The sequence below is a fragment of the Anser cygnoides genome, chromosome 9 (genome assembly GCF_040182565.1).
Source record: "Anser cygnoides isolate HZ-2024a breed goose chromosome 9, Taihu_goose_T2T_genome, whole genome shotgun sequence".
NCBI lineage: Eukaryota > Metazoa > Chordata > Aves > Anseriformes > Anatidae > Anser > Anser cygnoides.
Genome location: NC_089881.1, coordinates 17,556,367 through 17,571,815, shown reverse-complemented (window position 1 = coordinate 17,571,815; position 15,449 = coordinate 17,556,367). Strand labels below are relative to the sequence as shown.

Sequence of the window (15,449 nt, the reverse complement as noted above, 5' to 3'; positions counted from 1 at the left end):
GTAAGTGACAGCACACAGAGGTGGGATCCCATCGGCAGCTCTCAAGGTCCCCAAGCCAGTCCCCAACTCACGGAGAATCGAAGAGGAGGCAGCTGTGGCACCCGGAGCTGTGACCCATCGCCCCCGACGGCCCCGCAGCCCGGCCACTGCCACGGGGGCGCAGCACGCCGGCACCCGCGGGACCTGGCGCCGGGCTCCCGGCTGCGCCCGCTGGCACGCTGACCCGAGCAGTCGCTGAAAACGGGGCAGGAAACCTCGCCGGGGCACCAGCACAAGGCAAATGAGCGCCCGGCCGTGGGGAGCAGCCTTGCCCCACCCCGCCAGCCCCACGGGTTGCGCAGGCTCGGCAGAAAGCGGCGTCTCTGGGGCGAGAGGGAGCGCGCCGCCTCGCCGCTGCGGGCAGCTGGGGGGCTCACCGCCCTGCCCGAGCTGGGGGCTGCCAAAGGGCCGGGCGAACGCTAGCCGTGCCCAGAAGGGCAGGCCAGGAGAGCAGCTTGAGCTGTCCGGCCCCACTCCCAGCACAGGCGCCATTTTCTCCTCCAACAAGCAGGGAAAAGCAGGAAAGGATTGGTGAGGATGGATTAAAGCCCTGCCTGCTTAATGCTTCTTCGGTATTCCCCGTGCCAGCCTCTGCCCGAAGCCCCGCAGGCCAGGCCGAGCACCCAGCACAGGCAGGCTCCCCCCCAGCACCGTCCCTGGTGGCTCCCAGGCCGGCCCTTCCCAAGGCAGGCGCGCTGTCGTCTCCTCGCTTCCCGAGGCACGCACCCTGGCCTGGCCGCGCTCGCATCCATTCATGCTGTCGCCAGTAGCCTGGACTCCATCCAATTCCTAGAGAGAGAGCTTCAGGCAGGGCCAATTTCCAGCGCCGCGCGCTGCTTGCTCCGGGACGCAGAGTCCCGTCTGTGGGCGCGGGGACGGGGTGACACGCTCGCGGGGTCAGGGTGACCAACCCTAGGCGCAACGGAGCCGTTCCTCCTGCGGTGGGGACAGAGGAGGCACCCCCGGCCCCCTCCTGGCCGGGACCACGGCGCCTGATGGAGAACAAGCAGCTTCTGTCTGAGGGCGGGTGGCTCGTCGCTCCCGTTACCCCACTCCTGCCCCAGACATCCCCAGGGTCAGTGCTCCCCCGGAGCAGTTCTCTCCCCGCCCGGCTCCACGAAGCACCCCCTTCCCCACCCGCTATGCTGTTTATCACCATGGATCACAACGAATTATATATTTAGACTCTGCAGGGCAAAAGCTGATAGCGCTGGGCTGGGTTCGGGCACATGCCGAGCTGCAATCTCTCGGCAGCTCTGCTGCTGTCCGTCAAGCCTCGCACCGTGCCGAGCTATTCGTGTCCGGCATTCCTCGCCAGCCTCGGCCAAGCCCCCGCCTCTCGGCACCCTGCTCAAGCCACGCTTCTGGCACCAGCAGGTCTTCAGGTTCGCGTCAGGAGCCGCTGACCGAGCAGCCTCTGGGGGAGCTGTGCGCGGTGCCACGTCTCTCCTCCTGCACGGGGAGGCAGCCATGTGGGGAAACCTCCCTGTGATTCTGCTGGGAAGAGCCCTCCGCTGTAGGGGTGCGCATGGGAATCCCGAAAGAGGAGCCCCGGGAGGCGTTCTGGTTCTTTTGGATCCCTAAAAACCTCTCCACTTGGCATGAGCCACCGCGACCCAGGGAAAACATCTGCCCAAAGCTGATTTCAGAGGGACTGCTTTTAGTTTACCATCCGTCACGACGGTTTCCCGTTTCCCCGGGTTCGCAGCCCTGCCGGGGGCGTGCGTAACGTGGCAGGGAACAGAGGGCCAGTGAAAGCTCCCTGCTGGATGGAGGCAGCCCGAGCACGGCCGGGGCGAGCCCGCGTCCGACCTCCCCTCAGCGGCAAAGCTCCGCTCCGCACCGAGCCGCGCTGCTGATGTGCTGCGGACAAACCGCGCGCTGGGCGCCCGGCCCGCAGCCCCAGCGCTCCCAAATGCTCATCTGCATTGAATTTTCCAACAAAGAGACCTGCGGGAGGGAGGGAGAGAGAGAGAAAGAGGGAGGGTTACTGCGAGGCAAGCCAAGTGGGCGGATGATTCAGCCTCCATCCCCAGTGACACGGGGGCGGCTGCGCGGGGCCAGGCCGAGGGGGAGGAGGGGACGAGGCTCTGGTTGCTGCAGGAGCCAGGCTCGGGTTTTGCAGAGCATTTGTGAAAGGAGAGCGGGGCCTGCCAGGGCTGACACAAGTAGCACATCTGCTCCCATGCAGCTGGGGGAAGGGCGGAGAGGGAGGGGAGGAAGCCCAGCTCCGGCCCTCGCCCCATCCCGACGCTCCCGCCGGCTTCTCCGGAAAAGCCAGCGGCTCCTCTCCCCGCGGCCTGGGAAGGTGCCACGCTCCCAGCTCCCCTCCTGCTCCCCGCTGGCAGCCTGCAAGGAGGACGCGGAGCCGGGCGGGTAGACGCTGCCTTCTCTAGGGAGTCCCGGAGCGGCTCAGGAAACGAGAGGGTATTTTATATCACACGGTCACGTCCTAGGAATGAAGGGAAGGTGGGGAAAGAGAGAGCGCGTACAGGAGGGAAAGGAGGCACTAAAAAGCAGCCCTGGAGAACGCCGCGCGAGAAAGCCCGGCCGCGCAGAGGTTAGCAGCGCACAGCTGCCGCGCTCCAGCCTCCCTTCGGTGGCCTCCAGCCCAGGCAAGGCTGCGGATACAAGGGAGCTGCTCGCTGCAGCCAGCTCAGGTCCCTCCTGAGCAGGGCCCGCCAGCCACAGCGGGGTCCTGACAAAGAGCTAAGATGGAGTAACAGCAGCTGACGTGCCCGGGGAGAGGAGAAATCCTGAAGGCTTTAACCAAGGCTCAGGTAGGAGGGTTTGAGCCTCGGGCTTGGATGCACGCCGCAGCTCGGCAGCGGTCACTGCTGGCCTCTGGCAGCTCTGTCCCCCAGCTCATCTACCTAAGGGGAGGATGCTCAGAAAGGAGCAATCACAGGACACGGCAGCGATCAGAAAAGCTGAATCTGGAGCTGGGGGGTGGGGGGGGGACAGCATGTAGAAGCTGGAGAAGGGAAGCAACCCCTCACACACGTCAGACATCTTGATGGCGAGGATGAAAAGGAGTTTTGTTACCAGAGGAGGTGCAGAGGTTGAGAACACAGCTAAGCAGTGACAAATTCAGATTAAAAAGAAGATCTAAAACCAGTAGAGCAGACGAAAAAAGAAAGATCTGTTCCTTTGTTTAGTTCAATTCTTGAAAGAACTTCACAGAACAGGGACGTTTTTTTCCAAGATCACAAAGAACAGAGATTCAGTATTGAAGTTATCCTCCTCTTACAACCCCCCAAAAGTGCACAGCTTACGTAGACCACTCCTATGACCTTAACAGCCCCTATCTCCTGCACCCCACAGAACCACAGAAAGAATAAATAAATCAGGAGACGTTCCTATCTGATAGCACAGGCTTCAGAGATTTGCACACCAAAAATGTGATCTCATTTTCCAGACCTGTAATACACACGCCTTAGGGCAGGGATGTCTCGTCTCCAAACGATTGTATAGATTAACGATGCCGAACAGTAAAAGGAAGCACCTTCATGTGTTACTATCCAAACGTGAGCATCTCCCAGCTCTGGAGCAAAAACCCCCTCCCTTCTTCAGGATCAAATGCTGGGGCCGCAGGAACGAGCTCTGCAGCCATTTCACCAGAAGAGAAAATTGGACAGGGCGATTCTCCAACCGAGCTGAGATTTCAGACATGAACTATTCGCCTGTTAGACTAAGCCCAGACATGACACGTGCTTCCCATGGGGATACAATCCCCTCAAGGGCTGCAGGTCCAACCAAAGAACACATACGCCAGCGATCACACGTGTATCAGCGAGACCTTGGGTTTCACAGGCAAACAGCATGCATCAAACAGGATTAGAGGATTTGAGGTGTCTGTCTCCGTAAGCCAGGCAAGTCTTCGGGTCTTCCTCACCGTATTTTTATCTTCCATGCAGAGGAGGAGAACATAGGATACAAGTCTGCAGTGCACTGGGGTGAGAAAGCCTCTCTCAGTGTAAACAGAGACTGTCGTTCCCCATTTTATCTTCCCCCCCTAAATCCTTAGACACAGCGTTTTCCAGCATGCCTATTTCAGAGCAGAGTAAGAGGGGAAACACAGACCTGTGGGTGTTTCAGCTCTGTTAGACCCCCCTCCCCAGAGGAACTGCTGCACTCCTGCCTGCCTGTACACCCAGCACCCCAGGTCCCTGTGGGAACGTGACCAACCTTGCAGCACCGTCTGTAACAGGGCTCTTTTTCAAGAAACGCCAAACAACTGCCCTGCTAGCACAACGATAACACGGCTCTGCACGGAGCAGGAGGTCACCTCTGCTCTCCTAACAAACCAAGGGTGCTTTACGAGGATTTCTCGGAGAGCAGATCACATTTCAAGCTACTACCTGCACCCCTCAGGAGCAGGGACATGGTGTCTAAGAGCAAAAGCACAAGAATAACCTCTGTCATTTTCAGCCTGTAACCACCCCTCAACCCCACTCACCGCTGCTGCTCCAAAGCCTCCCCGTGCACCCCACAGCTTGCTGTGCTCTCCCCTTGATGGTCAACGGGACAGGGACCAAAAAACATCTAAGATGGCAACTGTTTTCCCCAAGAACTCCTAATCACCACACCTGCAATCACCCTGTAGGACATACACCAGGAAAACTGCAGTTTTCAGTCACGCAGGTGTCACTGGGTGGGAGATGACAGGACAGCCCTACTGTTCACCTAGCCCAGAGACTGGAAAAGGAATGGCACTTAGGAACGAGCCGTCCCACCTCGCAGGCCTGCCCGGGAGCTGGACTTATCAAAGCAAAGTTACAGACTTGGATTTCAAAGGGAGCTGAAGGGCGCGGGCAGCCCGTCCCCGCCTTGATCTCCGCAGTGACCATCTGGCTGCGGCACTGCTCTGCCAACCAGCCCGACAGGCCTCGCACCGACCCGGGGAGGGTGCTGCGCCCCAGCTGCAGGAGGCACCTCCGCGTGAATTAATCCTGCCCTGCCCAGGCGCTGCTTCCAACCCCCGCAGCCCCCAGAAGGCCGTTCAGAGACGGCATCAAAGGGAGCGTTCTCCAGGCCCCTGAAGGTTCAGTGACACTTTCGGGCTCTTTGAATTGGAAATCAGGACAAACGGGAACTCCCAGCAGAAGCCCAGCCAGACTCCTCGCTCCGGTAGCTCCATTTCAGCTCCTCAGCAACTCTGAGAGCTTGCCTACACAGCGCGGCATGAGGGTGCAAGGCAAGTGCAAGGACTCCTCGTGAGAAGGGAAGATTTGAGGTAAAATGTCCGCAGGAAGGACCTCTGAGAAACTGAGACACCCCCAGGCAGAGCAGTGACCAAAAGCTGGGCTCGTGGTCAAGGTGGTACAGGAATCAGGCACAAAAAGGCCTCAGCTGGAAGGAGACATGTATGAAACGGGGCAAAATCCTGCCACTGTCACTGTATTTCACTGATGGTGAGGAGGAGGCTTGGTCTATGACACATCTCCATCTGGATACGGCGGGCAGAGCCCGCGGCACAGAGCTGCGACACGGCTGACAGAAAGGACAGGGCCCGTGCAGAGGGGTGGACAAAGGGCTCCCTGAGGGCAGCCAGCACAGCGGTCACAGCACTTCTGTCAAGGCCGCAGAGGTTTCCCCAGGCCCCAGAGGGAATTCCCTGCGATTCTCCACAGACGTCACTCACCCCCTCCAGCTAGAAAAGCAGCAGGCTCCCCGCAATGCCCAGGGACTCCACACTATGGAGACGACTGTGCCCGACAGCAAGGAGCTGTAAAGGGTCCCAGGGGGGCTGCGGGGGGCTCAGCACAATGCCAGGTCCTGCTGCTGCCACACACAGGAGGGGAGAGAGGGACACGATGTGCGGGGAGGCTCCTGCGTGCCCCGTGAGGAAGGTGGGACCGGGCCTTCCTTTTCTGGCCCTCGGCTGAGGGACGCCAAGTCAGTCCTGCTTTTTCTTAACGGCAGGCAAAGCTCCTGCCAAAAAAGCGCTGCCGCTGTGGAATGTGCTGGGCTAGCAGTACAGCTCATTCCTGGAAAAGCATCAACTCAGCGGGAGAGCAAGGAGAGGAGAAGAGGGGGAAAACGGGGAGAGGGGGAGGGTGGGAAACGAGGTCTGAAGGCCTGGGCTTACACACCTGGGGAAGGAGGGAGACGCTCACCAGCACCCCCTTGTCCAGGCTCCCAGCACGGCAGCCCTGCCCGGCACCAGCCCCCTGCTCCCCGAGCACCTCTCTGCTGGTCCTGAGCAGGGCTGGGAAGGCACAGACCAAGGCAGATGTCTGTGGGGAGGAGCGAGGTTCGCTCCCCCCACCGTGCTAACAATTAATTTGTATTTAATGACATCTCCCCTTGGAGGTGACAAAACAGCCTCCACACGTGTCCTGCCCTCAAGACACCAGCTCTCGCTACCCTCTCCTGGCACAAACAACTGGGTAAGCTTCCCAAGGAAACCTGCGCCCAGCGTCCTACCTGGTGGGAAGAAGGGGCCTTGGAGGGTAACAGATGATGGCTGCACCTACTGCTCACATGCAGCTGCGGTACCAGCAGCAACATCTCTGCTAACTGGGTCTATAAGCCATACGGACAACCCCTATAAAAACAACAGGGAGTTAATAAAGCTCAAAACTTTAAGTCCTACCACAAAACATTTGCCAAAGACAATGAGAAGGTCTCACGCAAAGAAGGGCCTTTCAGAGCTGCAGCTGCATAGCAGCAAAGACAGAATTTTGTCCCTGATCCCAGGCTATTGCAGCACCCTGATGAAAGGGCAAGTAGTGACACTACATCCCTCTGGCCCCAAAATGCTGGAAGCAGAGAGCATGAGGGGGTCTGAATGCTCTTAAGAACCACTTCTGACGAACGCTAGGTCAGTGACACGTGTCCTTTTTCTTCCTCACCTTCAGGTCCTGGATAAAGGTCAAAACCTGAAATATTCGCTTCACCACAAAATGGTCAGCAAGCTGGGAAGAACTTGGAGAAAAGCAAAGCACAAGAACCATGGTTTAAATGACTGGCCTCCTGCTTTTGATGGCGTCAGTACAGAGGACGCTGCAAGAAATTCCCTGTACAGCCAAGCAGGGAATAGAGAATATTTTAGTAGCGTTTTATATACTTCATTTTGTTCAGCTAATATCAATCCATCTTTACCAAACTCCTTTCGAGACGCAGGGCTGAACAATCCACCGAGCAGCTCAATCTCCTACCAAGCATCATTTACCAGGCCACCAGCGCTTGTCCTGCAGTCAGCACCCAGCGAACAAGCACATACTGTTCGACTGCTGGAAGGAAAAGACAAGATGCTCCCGTCCCAACCAAACCCAGCGAGTGCTGGCACACAACCCTCTCAACTAGAGGCCCAGACGTCGGGTGACAGCTAGCTGTAAAGCAGGAGCCAATCAATTACTGCAAATTAAGAGGAATCTGATTAGCCAAGAAGCAAGGAAAATGTGAGCTGTCTCCACCCTGCTGCTGGTTTATTCTCCGCAATGGAAATTCCCGCTTCTCTTTCTTTTCTTCATGGAAGGCCTGGCCCACAGGACTCCTCCTGACACCGGATGGATATTCCCCTGGACAAGGCGATTTCTAGGCAGCCAGGAGGCTGTTGTCTGCCAAGGACTCCTCCAAAGGAGCGTCAGAGGCTAACAGACGCAGGGTGCAGGCTGTGGTGTTGATCTGGAAGGAAGGTGTTTCTGCAAGCAGCGAGGCTTGTGCGTTTCAGCAGCCTGGCTGGAAGTGATGACTGGCATTAGTCAGTAGGCTGTGCGAGGTGCCATGTACAGAAACCAGCCCAGATCCTGCCGCGACTTGCCTCCACACCAGGGATCAGCAGCCGTTCCGACAAGAGGATAACTTCCCCCACAATTCAGAAGAGGACGGTGCTCTGCAGCACCACAGCACCACACCACCGCTGCGGGACGAAGGCCAGCTCAGAGCTGCTGCTTTTCTTTGACTGCGGATCCCCGGGCCACACACCATCCAAAACCTTCCGACAACTGCACCACGGGCCAGGTAATGGCCGGTGACCTCCAGAAGTCACCACCACACGTCTCAAAATGCTGGGCTTGCAGAGGGTCCCAAAGCCAAGGCCGAGGGCTCCCAGGTCCTTCAAGGCTGGAGAAGCGCAGTGGAAAGCAGCACACGGGTCACCCTACACCCGAAACTCCCCCAGCGCCAGAGCAGAGACACTCACACGTTATTACCTCAGTAGGGCCGTTTGCCGGGCCTGCTGCTAGGTCAAGCTACGACAAGGCCCTGGTTTTGAGCTTCCTAATTGCTGTGGTACTGGTACCAAGTTTTCGGGAAGCGCCTCTCCTTCAGTCACACACAACGTCACCACAACCGCTGTGTGCCAGCACCACGCTGGCCAGCAAGGAGCCCGTTTGGTCTCTACAGGTGACACGAGGACAGTCCGCAGCTCCAGCACAGACGTGCACCATGAAGTTCCCTATTACCAGAGCACGGACCTGTGTGGCACGTCCGAACTGCCCCAAGGAAACACAGCCAGAGCGTGCCCTCGGCTGCTGCCCCTTGAAACTCCTTCCAGGGGAGGGAATTCCCTGCCCGGGCAAGGAATAACTGGATTTATGTAACCTAAAGAGTTTTACGTCATTCCACAGCTCCGTCTGGAAGGGAAATCATCTCTCACGAGCCCCTGCAGGACCTAAAGGTGCATTTACCAGCTCCCTAAGACAACAGGAAGGCCAGCCACAGGGGACTGATGTGCAGGTAGGGCCATGGAAATCCACCCATCTCGGAGTCATTAAGAAAACATTCAAACGAGCGAGCACAATGCAGTGGCAAGACTTCCTGCACCAAGTCCCGGCACAGGTTTCCAGCACAGCAGGGCCCCGGCTGGGCCCACGGGCAAGTCTGGGTGAATGGCACTAAAATACTGGTTGAGCTAGGCAGGGCTGAAGGAACCGGGACAGCTCGTTAGCCGGGACAGCTCGTTAGCCGTATGCAAACTGCAGGACGGAGTTTGCATACCCATCACAGCTTCTGGGGGGGAAAGAAAAAAAAAAAAGCTTCGATTTGAGAAGCTGCTGCGCCCTGGGGCCAAACGCAGCAGCAGCCTTCGCCCTGCCCGTGCCCGGCTGATCCCGTCAGGCAGCCACGCTACGCTTATGGCCACGCTTCTGACACTGCTCAGTGCAGATCTGAACCCGACCGGGGGGTTCGGCACACAGGGGACAACCGCTTTGTTCATGGGCAGTGAGACACAAAAGGACCGTGAGCGTCCTGCAGGTCGGAGGTGGGCAGAGCGATGCCCAGGGGTAAGCACCAAGTCCTGCGGGCGGGCAGGCTGATGCGCTAGCACCAGCGTCCCCACTGAGACAATCCACGCGGAGCCACAGCTCCCAAAACACAGACCCCTCCGGCAGACCCTCACTGTATCCCAGAAGCAGCTGCCAGCCATCAGAGGGGCCACGTAGCGCGTGAATTCCCCTCAAAACGCTAGGGGCAGTTCAAAAAGCAGCAGAGGAGAGCCTTCCCACACTGCGGCCGGTGCCAGCTCTCCCAGAAACAGATCCCCGCTCCAAGGCACGTGAGGAAGCCCTTCCCCTGACAGCTCCTGTCCTCTGCCAGGACCAGACACGGATTCCCACTGCAGTCACCACTCGCTGCATCTTTTCTTCCTCCATTTCTCAAGAGAGAGCAAGCTTCAGCAAAAACAAGACAAAATGGATGAGCCACGGAGGGGATAACCAAGGCAGGACTCAGTGGAGCAAATGCTGCTTCTGCTGCTTTCGATAGTCAGGCTGGAAAAACACCGCCTCTGGCACGTCTCCTTCGATAAATAACTGGTACAATGACGGCAGCCCCAGCCCTCCGCTGCGGCACAGGATTACACGGCACAGGAAGGGCAGCATCAGGCATCTCTGCCTGCCAAAGTCTCCAGAGAATTTCAACCCGTTCCTGCATGGGCTCGATGTTATTGCTACAACAAAAACAGCAGCGATGGAAACAAGTGAAACCGAGAGCCCCAGAGCAGGGGCTCGGGGAGACACGAACACTTCAGCTCCGCAAGCTTTCCAAAGCAGCTCTGTGGAGACAGCGATACTCACAAGCCAAAAACTCCACGTTCTCCTAGGGCCGCTATGGAATTATAAAAAAAAAACATACAAAATTACAACGATTAGATTAATTGCCATATTTGTACCTCGCTTCAGCGACTTCCACAAAGCTTTCGCGAAAGGATTCGGTTCAAAAATTCCCCGAGGGGGCCGGCAGCAGGCCGAAGCTTTCCCTAACTCACCGACCCGGCCCGGGGGCCCCGCAGCAGCAGGGCTCGCTCCGCTGCCTAAGGAGCCAGCGGCCGGGACACACAGCAACACAGCCACGTGGTGCCACATCCCCCTTGTGCAAAACCAGCAGCCAGCCAGCGCAGGTCAGAAGGGCAGGCTCCAAATAACAAACAAGGGATGGACAGAGGAGGAAATCAATAGGAAACACCAAAAAAACACAGCCCCGGCTGCTGCCTCGTCAGATGCACGCCGCGATGCAAAGCTGGTGTGACAACATGAAGGCAATTTCCTGCAGGCACAGCCTGTGCTGTGTTCTGCAGGCCCAGCTTTCCTTCATGGGCTTTTACGCAGATCAAATATCCCAAACCACAACATTGTTCTATCTATTTGGACGCAGTCGAGGGTGGAGGAGTAGCAGTTCGTTACAGCAGAGACCCTCGGCTCAGAGCAGCTCAGCAACTGCAGCGCAGACACGCGAGAGGCTTCCCACTCCTTTAAGTGCAAGAGGCTCAAAAAGGACTTGAGGAATTTGAACTATGTTCCCTACACCTCCCCATACACAGCCTCCAGGTCAGGACAGAGGGCCAGATGCCCACCGAAAGAAAGGACTGAAGCCAAACACGCCGTGTAGTGGAAAAGCTAATGGAGAAACCCCATTTTCTCTGCTTATACTCGCAGTGCCCTTCTTCCCCGAGCATCCCCAAGCTCACCGTGGCGGTAAGACCTGGACATAGAATAAAACCTGGGCATCTTTGAGGCCAGCCACAGAGCGGTTTGCTGGGAGGGCGGGTGGGAAGTCCCACGTGAAGGAGGCAGGGAGCAAGAAGAGGGACTCATAAAGGGACTCAGAGCACTCAGCCTCCATCCCTGTACGCCAACACCTTCCTTCATGCAGTCCAACGCCCGCCGCTTTGTCCCCAGGTGCCGGTCCTGCTCTCACCCGCAGCCACCAGGGAAGCGAGGTCGCTTCTGGCGCTGCCACCGGGAAGCTCCAGCACCCGCTGTGCAGGCAGGCTTCGGGAACGGCCAGGTTCTAGATGAAATGCTTAAATCTGCTCTTCACTGGGAACTGGAAGACCGAGCAGTGGCCTCCTCCATCAATAGCTCCTGTGACAATAAACAATGTGCAGGCCAAGCTCCCCATGGTGGTTTCTGAGCCGTTTTTAATGGTGCTTGTCCTTATGTCAGAGATCAAACCATGCTTGTGCCCAGCTGCAGTGCAGACAGCCAGGGCACACAGCCTTACTTCACGACAGTGCTCGCAACATATCAAGGTAACGTTTCTGTTCCGTGCAGGAATTCAAAACAGAGCCCTTCAAATGGTTTCAAAACACAGAACTGCACCAAAACAGCTTCGCTCTCACGGATGGGCAAAGGTTTCTTGACCTTCTTGCTTTTCCAGAGACAACAAGAGCGGAGAAAATTAAGAAACGTTCCCATCAAAAACATAATTGAAAACAATACCTCTCCAAGAAAAATGCTGGCTTCGACACAACACCGTATTTTGGGAGAAAATTCTGACCAGCTCTAGCTGCAAACAAGTTCAATAGCTGTTGTAAAGCTTCATTGTTTGCATAGTACAGACAAGGCCCGAGGGCAGTTGGTCCGCGGCCCAATTTGGCTAACTTGGCTTTCAGAACGCCACCCCTGGGCAAAGAAACCAGGCTGTGACTGCCATCAGACTGCCATCATCCGATGTGGCCTTGGCGAGCACGGCTCCAACCACAGCAGACAAAGCCGGACACCTAGGGGGCCGTAACGGCCGGCTCCGAGCAGCAGGGCTCCCAGCACACCCTGGGGAAGGAGCAAACACCACCAAAAAACCTTCCCCATGTGCGCCCCAGCCCTGGCACCGCTGCAGGCCACCGCCACCACGCCTGGGGACGCTGTGACCAGGAGCAGCTCCGGCACCAGCGGGACACCCCAGGCACGGGCAGCATCACGGGCACTTCCCACCTCCGGGGCATTTATCCTCTGGGGCAGGGAAAAGGAAAGACGTGGTGCTGTGGTCTCTCGCGTGGCTGAGTGGGACCGACTGGTCAGTTTGCCAGGCAACATTTCCACCCAAGGAGGGAAACGTGCACGGTATGAGCCCACCTCGCCTCAAAGGTAAGCCAAGTTGGACACAGGCTTGAAAGCTGGGCCTGTTTCTTTTTGCCAGGGACACAGAAGGAGCAGCCAGCACAGGCACCGCGGGTTCAGGAGCACAGATCTCCATCCCCCTCAGCTCTTCTCGCCTCTCCTGCATCGATTTGGGGAACCCCTCTGAGACCCAGCAGGCCTCCCCCCACCCCAGGGACAAGCTATCTGCTGGCCTTCTGCACCGAGAGGAGAGGGACTGGCCTGGAGCTAAAGAGAAGTGACGGCCACCTTGCAGCGGGGCCAGCGCTGTCGGACAGAGGCAGCAAAAGGGAGAGGGCAAACAAAGGAGCCACACGGTTCTGGAGGAGCTTCAGCTCACTTAGAGCCTCAGCACAGACTTCTTGCCAACCTCTCCCTACGTGACATCCACGATGACATGGAAGCGCTCTCCACCGGGAGCATGGGACAGGCAAAGGCCTTGTGCAGACAGCAAAGTTTCCAATTCAAAATTAAAAGAAAAGAAAAAAAAAAAGGACAAAATAAAACTCCCCCCAGCTCACGCTACAAAAAGCTGGCAGGGAAGGCAGGGGCGCCATGCCAGCGGCTCACCGCCGCTTCAGGACCGACACCGCTTATTAAGCTTAGGATCCCTTCCCCAGCTCCAAACGCTTTAAGCCAGAAGGACAGTCACTGCTGGCATCGATTTCAAAAAGATCCTGCAATAAAAATAAATCACTCGGCCTTTCAGTGAGCGTCAACGTGTTTCCCAATGCACATGTGCAGGGGATGAGGTCGCCAAATACCAACGGCATCTGACCCCTGCCCTGGGAACTGCAGCAGGGCCCGCTTTGTTCTGCCTCCAGAGCGCTGCCCTAATCACCGCCTTGTACCCGGCTTTGGAGAGCAGGTGATAATTAAGCAGGTCTGGATTAGACACCGGGCTAATGATTGGTTCGATACCAATTTTCTCTCGACAGCTGAGACCTAGGGATCGCTCTGAAGTTGGAATTGCAGCCAGGAGCAGCACCATCCCACCGCTGCAGCCCGAGCCTCCGGTGTCCTCCCAAACGCAGGACGAGGAGGTGAGGCGAGGGAGGGAGGTCCCCTTGCAGGAGAAACGGGCCTTGCTGCTCCCTCCAGCCTGGAAGAGGTCTGAGGGAAGCGGAGATAAGCAAAACGACCACAAGAGACACTTCACCGAAGCGCTTTGTCCACACGCTGAAGAAATTCAGGCTTTCGGGCACTCCAGGATTTGTGGCAAGACGGGGAGAGAGAACTTCAGGCCAGGAGCTAAGGACTTACCTGGACGCACAAATTGCACTCGTTTAACTGAAAGTGCTTTGCGAAGTTTTACCTAAACTTCAGCAAGCCCTTAGGGGAACACCTTTATCAGTAGCAATGAGTAGCATCAATTGCAAGTAAAAAATGGAGCCAGAAGAAACCACGGTTCAACTGATGTACGTCCTCAGAGCTGCACCAGTCACTTGGCCACGTGAGAAGTCAGCAGTTCAGCCGGGGGAAGCACGCACACAGAAAGAAAGATCTGCCCCGGGGGAAAGACGTGTGCTGCGCAGAGAGGGCGACCTTCCTCGTGGGGGACAGGGGCTGGAGGGATGCGTGCAGACCTCTGAAGCCCACGTCCCAACAAACTACACGCTACCACGACCCGTCTGCAGGGTTGTTCCCTTCCTGACCGCACAGGTGCCCAGGTGATCTAACAGCACGGAGATCGGAGCGCTGCTACGGAGCTGCGGCACGCTGACCCATACCATCACCTGCTCAAGAAGCTCACAAGCGGACAGGATGAGGCACAGGAGCTCTGTTAAAATTGCCGTTGTACAGCTTAGGAACAAAAACAGACAAGAACTAAAAAGCTTGCCCAAAGCTCCCTGAAAAGCCTGCGGGTGTCTTAGTGGAGGACATGGATCTCGCAAGCAGTCAGAGCACCCGGAGATTTTACCTGGAAAACGTTGGATAGAAAGACTCCAGCTGCAGACAAAAACCTCCTTTCTCCAGCGTTAGCAGCCAAAGGGCATTTCCACGTTTCACAGCGAAGCACGTCCGCAGAAAGTAGCCCCAGGTCTGAGTGTAGCACACGGTCGCGCCGCTGCGCTCCCTCCATCAGGCTGCTCAGCTCCTCCACGCGTCGCCAGCGCCGGGATCAGCGACGCACAAAGCCACACGGATCCAGACGTCCCCACCTGAAGTCCCTGCTCCACACGGCCAGGCACAGGCTGGATTCTCCGACTATTTGCTGAGGCAAAGAAACGCTGCGGCTTTCCTGCTGCTCGCACCTCCTCTCCCCATGACCAGGTACGTTAATTCTTCTCGTTTCTCCTCCTTCCTGCCTAGACGTGGCACCATTCTGGTGTCTTCGTGATTTGGGGCTGAGCACTTCGACTAGGATTAGCTCCTGGCATAGCCTGACGGCCCCACAGCCACCCTGGGGAGCCTCAGTTCACATTTCCAAGGAGATGTAAACACTGAAGCTGCTCCATCACCGCCCTGATTCTCAGAGCAAACAAATATTAACAAGATAAACAAAAGAATGAAAAATCCCACACACCAAGACCGCGGCTGTGATACTGCCTTGGGGACGGGGTGAGCTGAAGGGAACGCCTGGCTGGAGATGCACAGCCTGGAAAGAGGAGGAAGAGGGAGAAACCAACTCGATCTGGGCAACAGAAGCGAGCAGAAATGCTGGGTCGCAGGGAGAACTTAGCCTCGTGCCACAGGGACCCCACAAAAGGTCCAAGCACTAAAGAAATGTGCAAGCCAAAGGATCTACAATATTTTTGTAGGATCTTTCCCCCTCTTGATCAGCTGCCACGGGGCCATCCACTGTTAACAGCTCGCCTCTTCCACGGCAGGTCTTAGGGCACCTCGAGGAGAGGGGCCAGAGGGACAAATGCACAAACACACAACGCCCTTCCTTGGCTGAACACAGCCAGCGTTAATCTTTCTGTTTTTCACTAATCACTGATAAATTTACAGGCTTTTACCAAGCAGCTGAGGTGCCTCCTGCCCTCCCATCCCCGTGTCTCCCCGCAGACCAACTGATTGCTTTCTCCTGGACGCCAATTACCAGGAAGCCTGAAATATTTCAAGCGCTGCCTGGGGCTC

At 57.0% G+C, this 15,449-nt stretch overlaps 1 protein-coding gene across 8 annotated transcripts in view; it reads right to left on the bottom strand.

Moving 5' to 3' along the window:
• DVL3 (dishevelled segment polarity protein 3) overlaps positions 1–15,449 on the bottom strand; it is a 31,010-nt gene that overhangs the window by 13,016 nt on the left and 2,545 nt on the right. Inside the window, exon 1 of one of the 8 annotated variants that reach the window (XM_067002702.1) lies at positions 766–806. The exons of 6 other annotated variants lie outside the window; for them this stretch is intronic. In XM_067002702.1, coding sequence (XP_066858803.1) covers positions 766–791 — 26 coding nt within the window. In that variant the 5' untranslated portion in view covers positions 792–806. Of the gene's footprint in view, positions 1–71; positions 257–765; positions 807–15,449 lie in introns of those variants that run through there. One more of the 8 variants, XM_067002703.1, reaches the window with a different exon arrangement.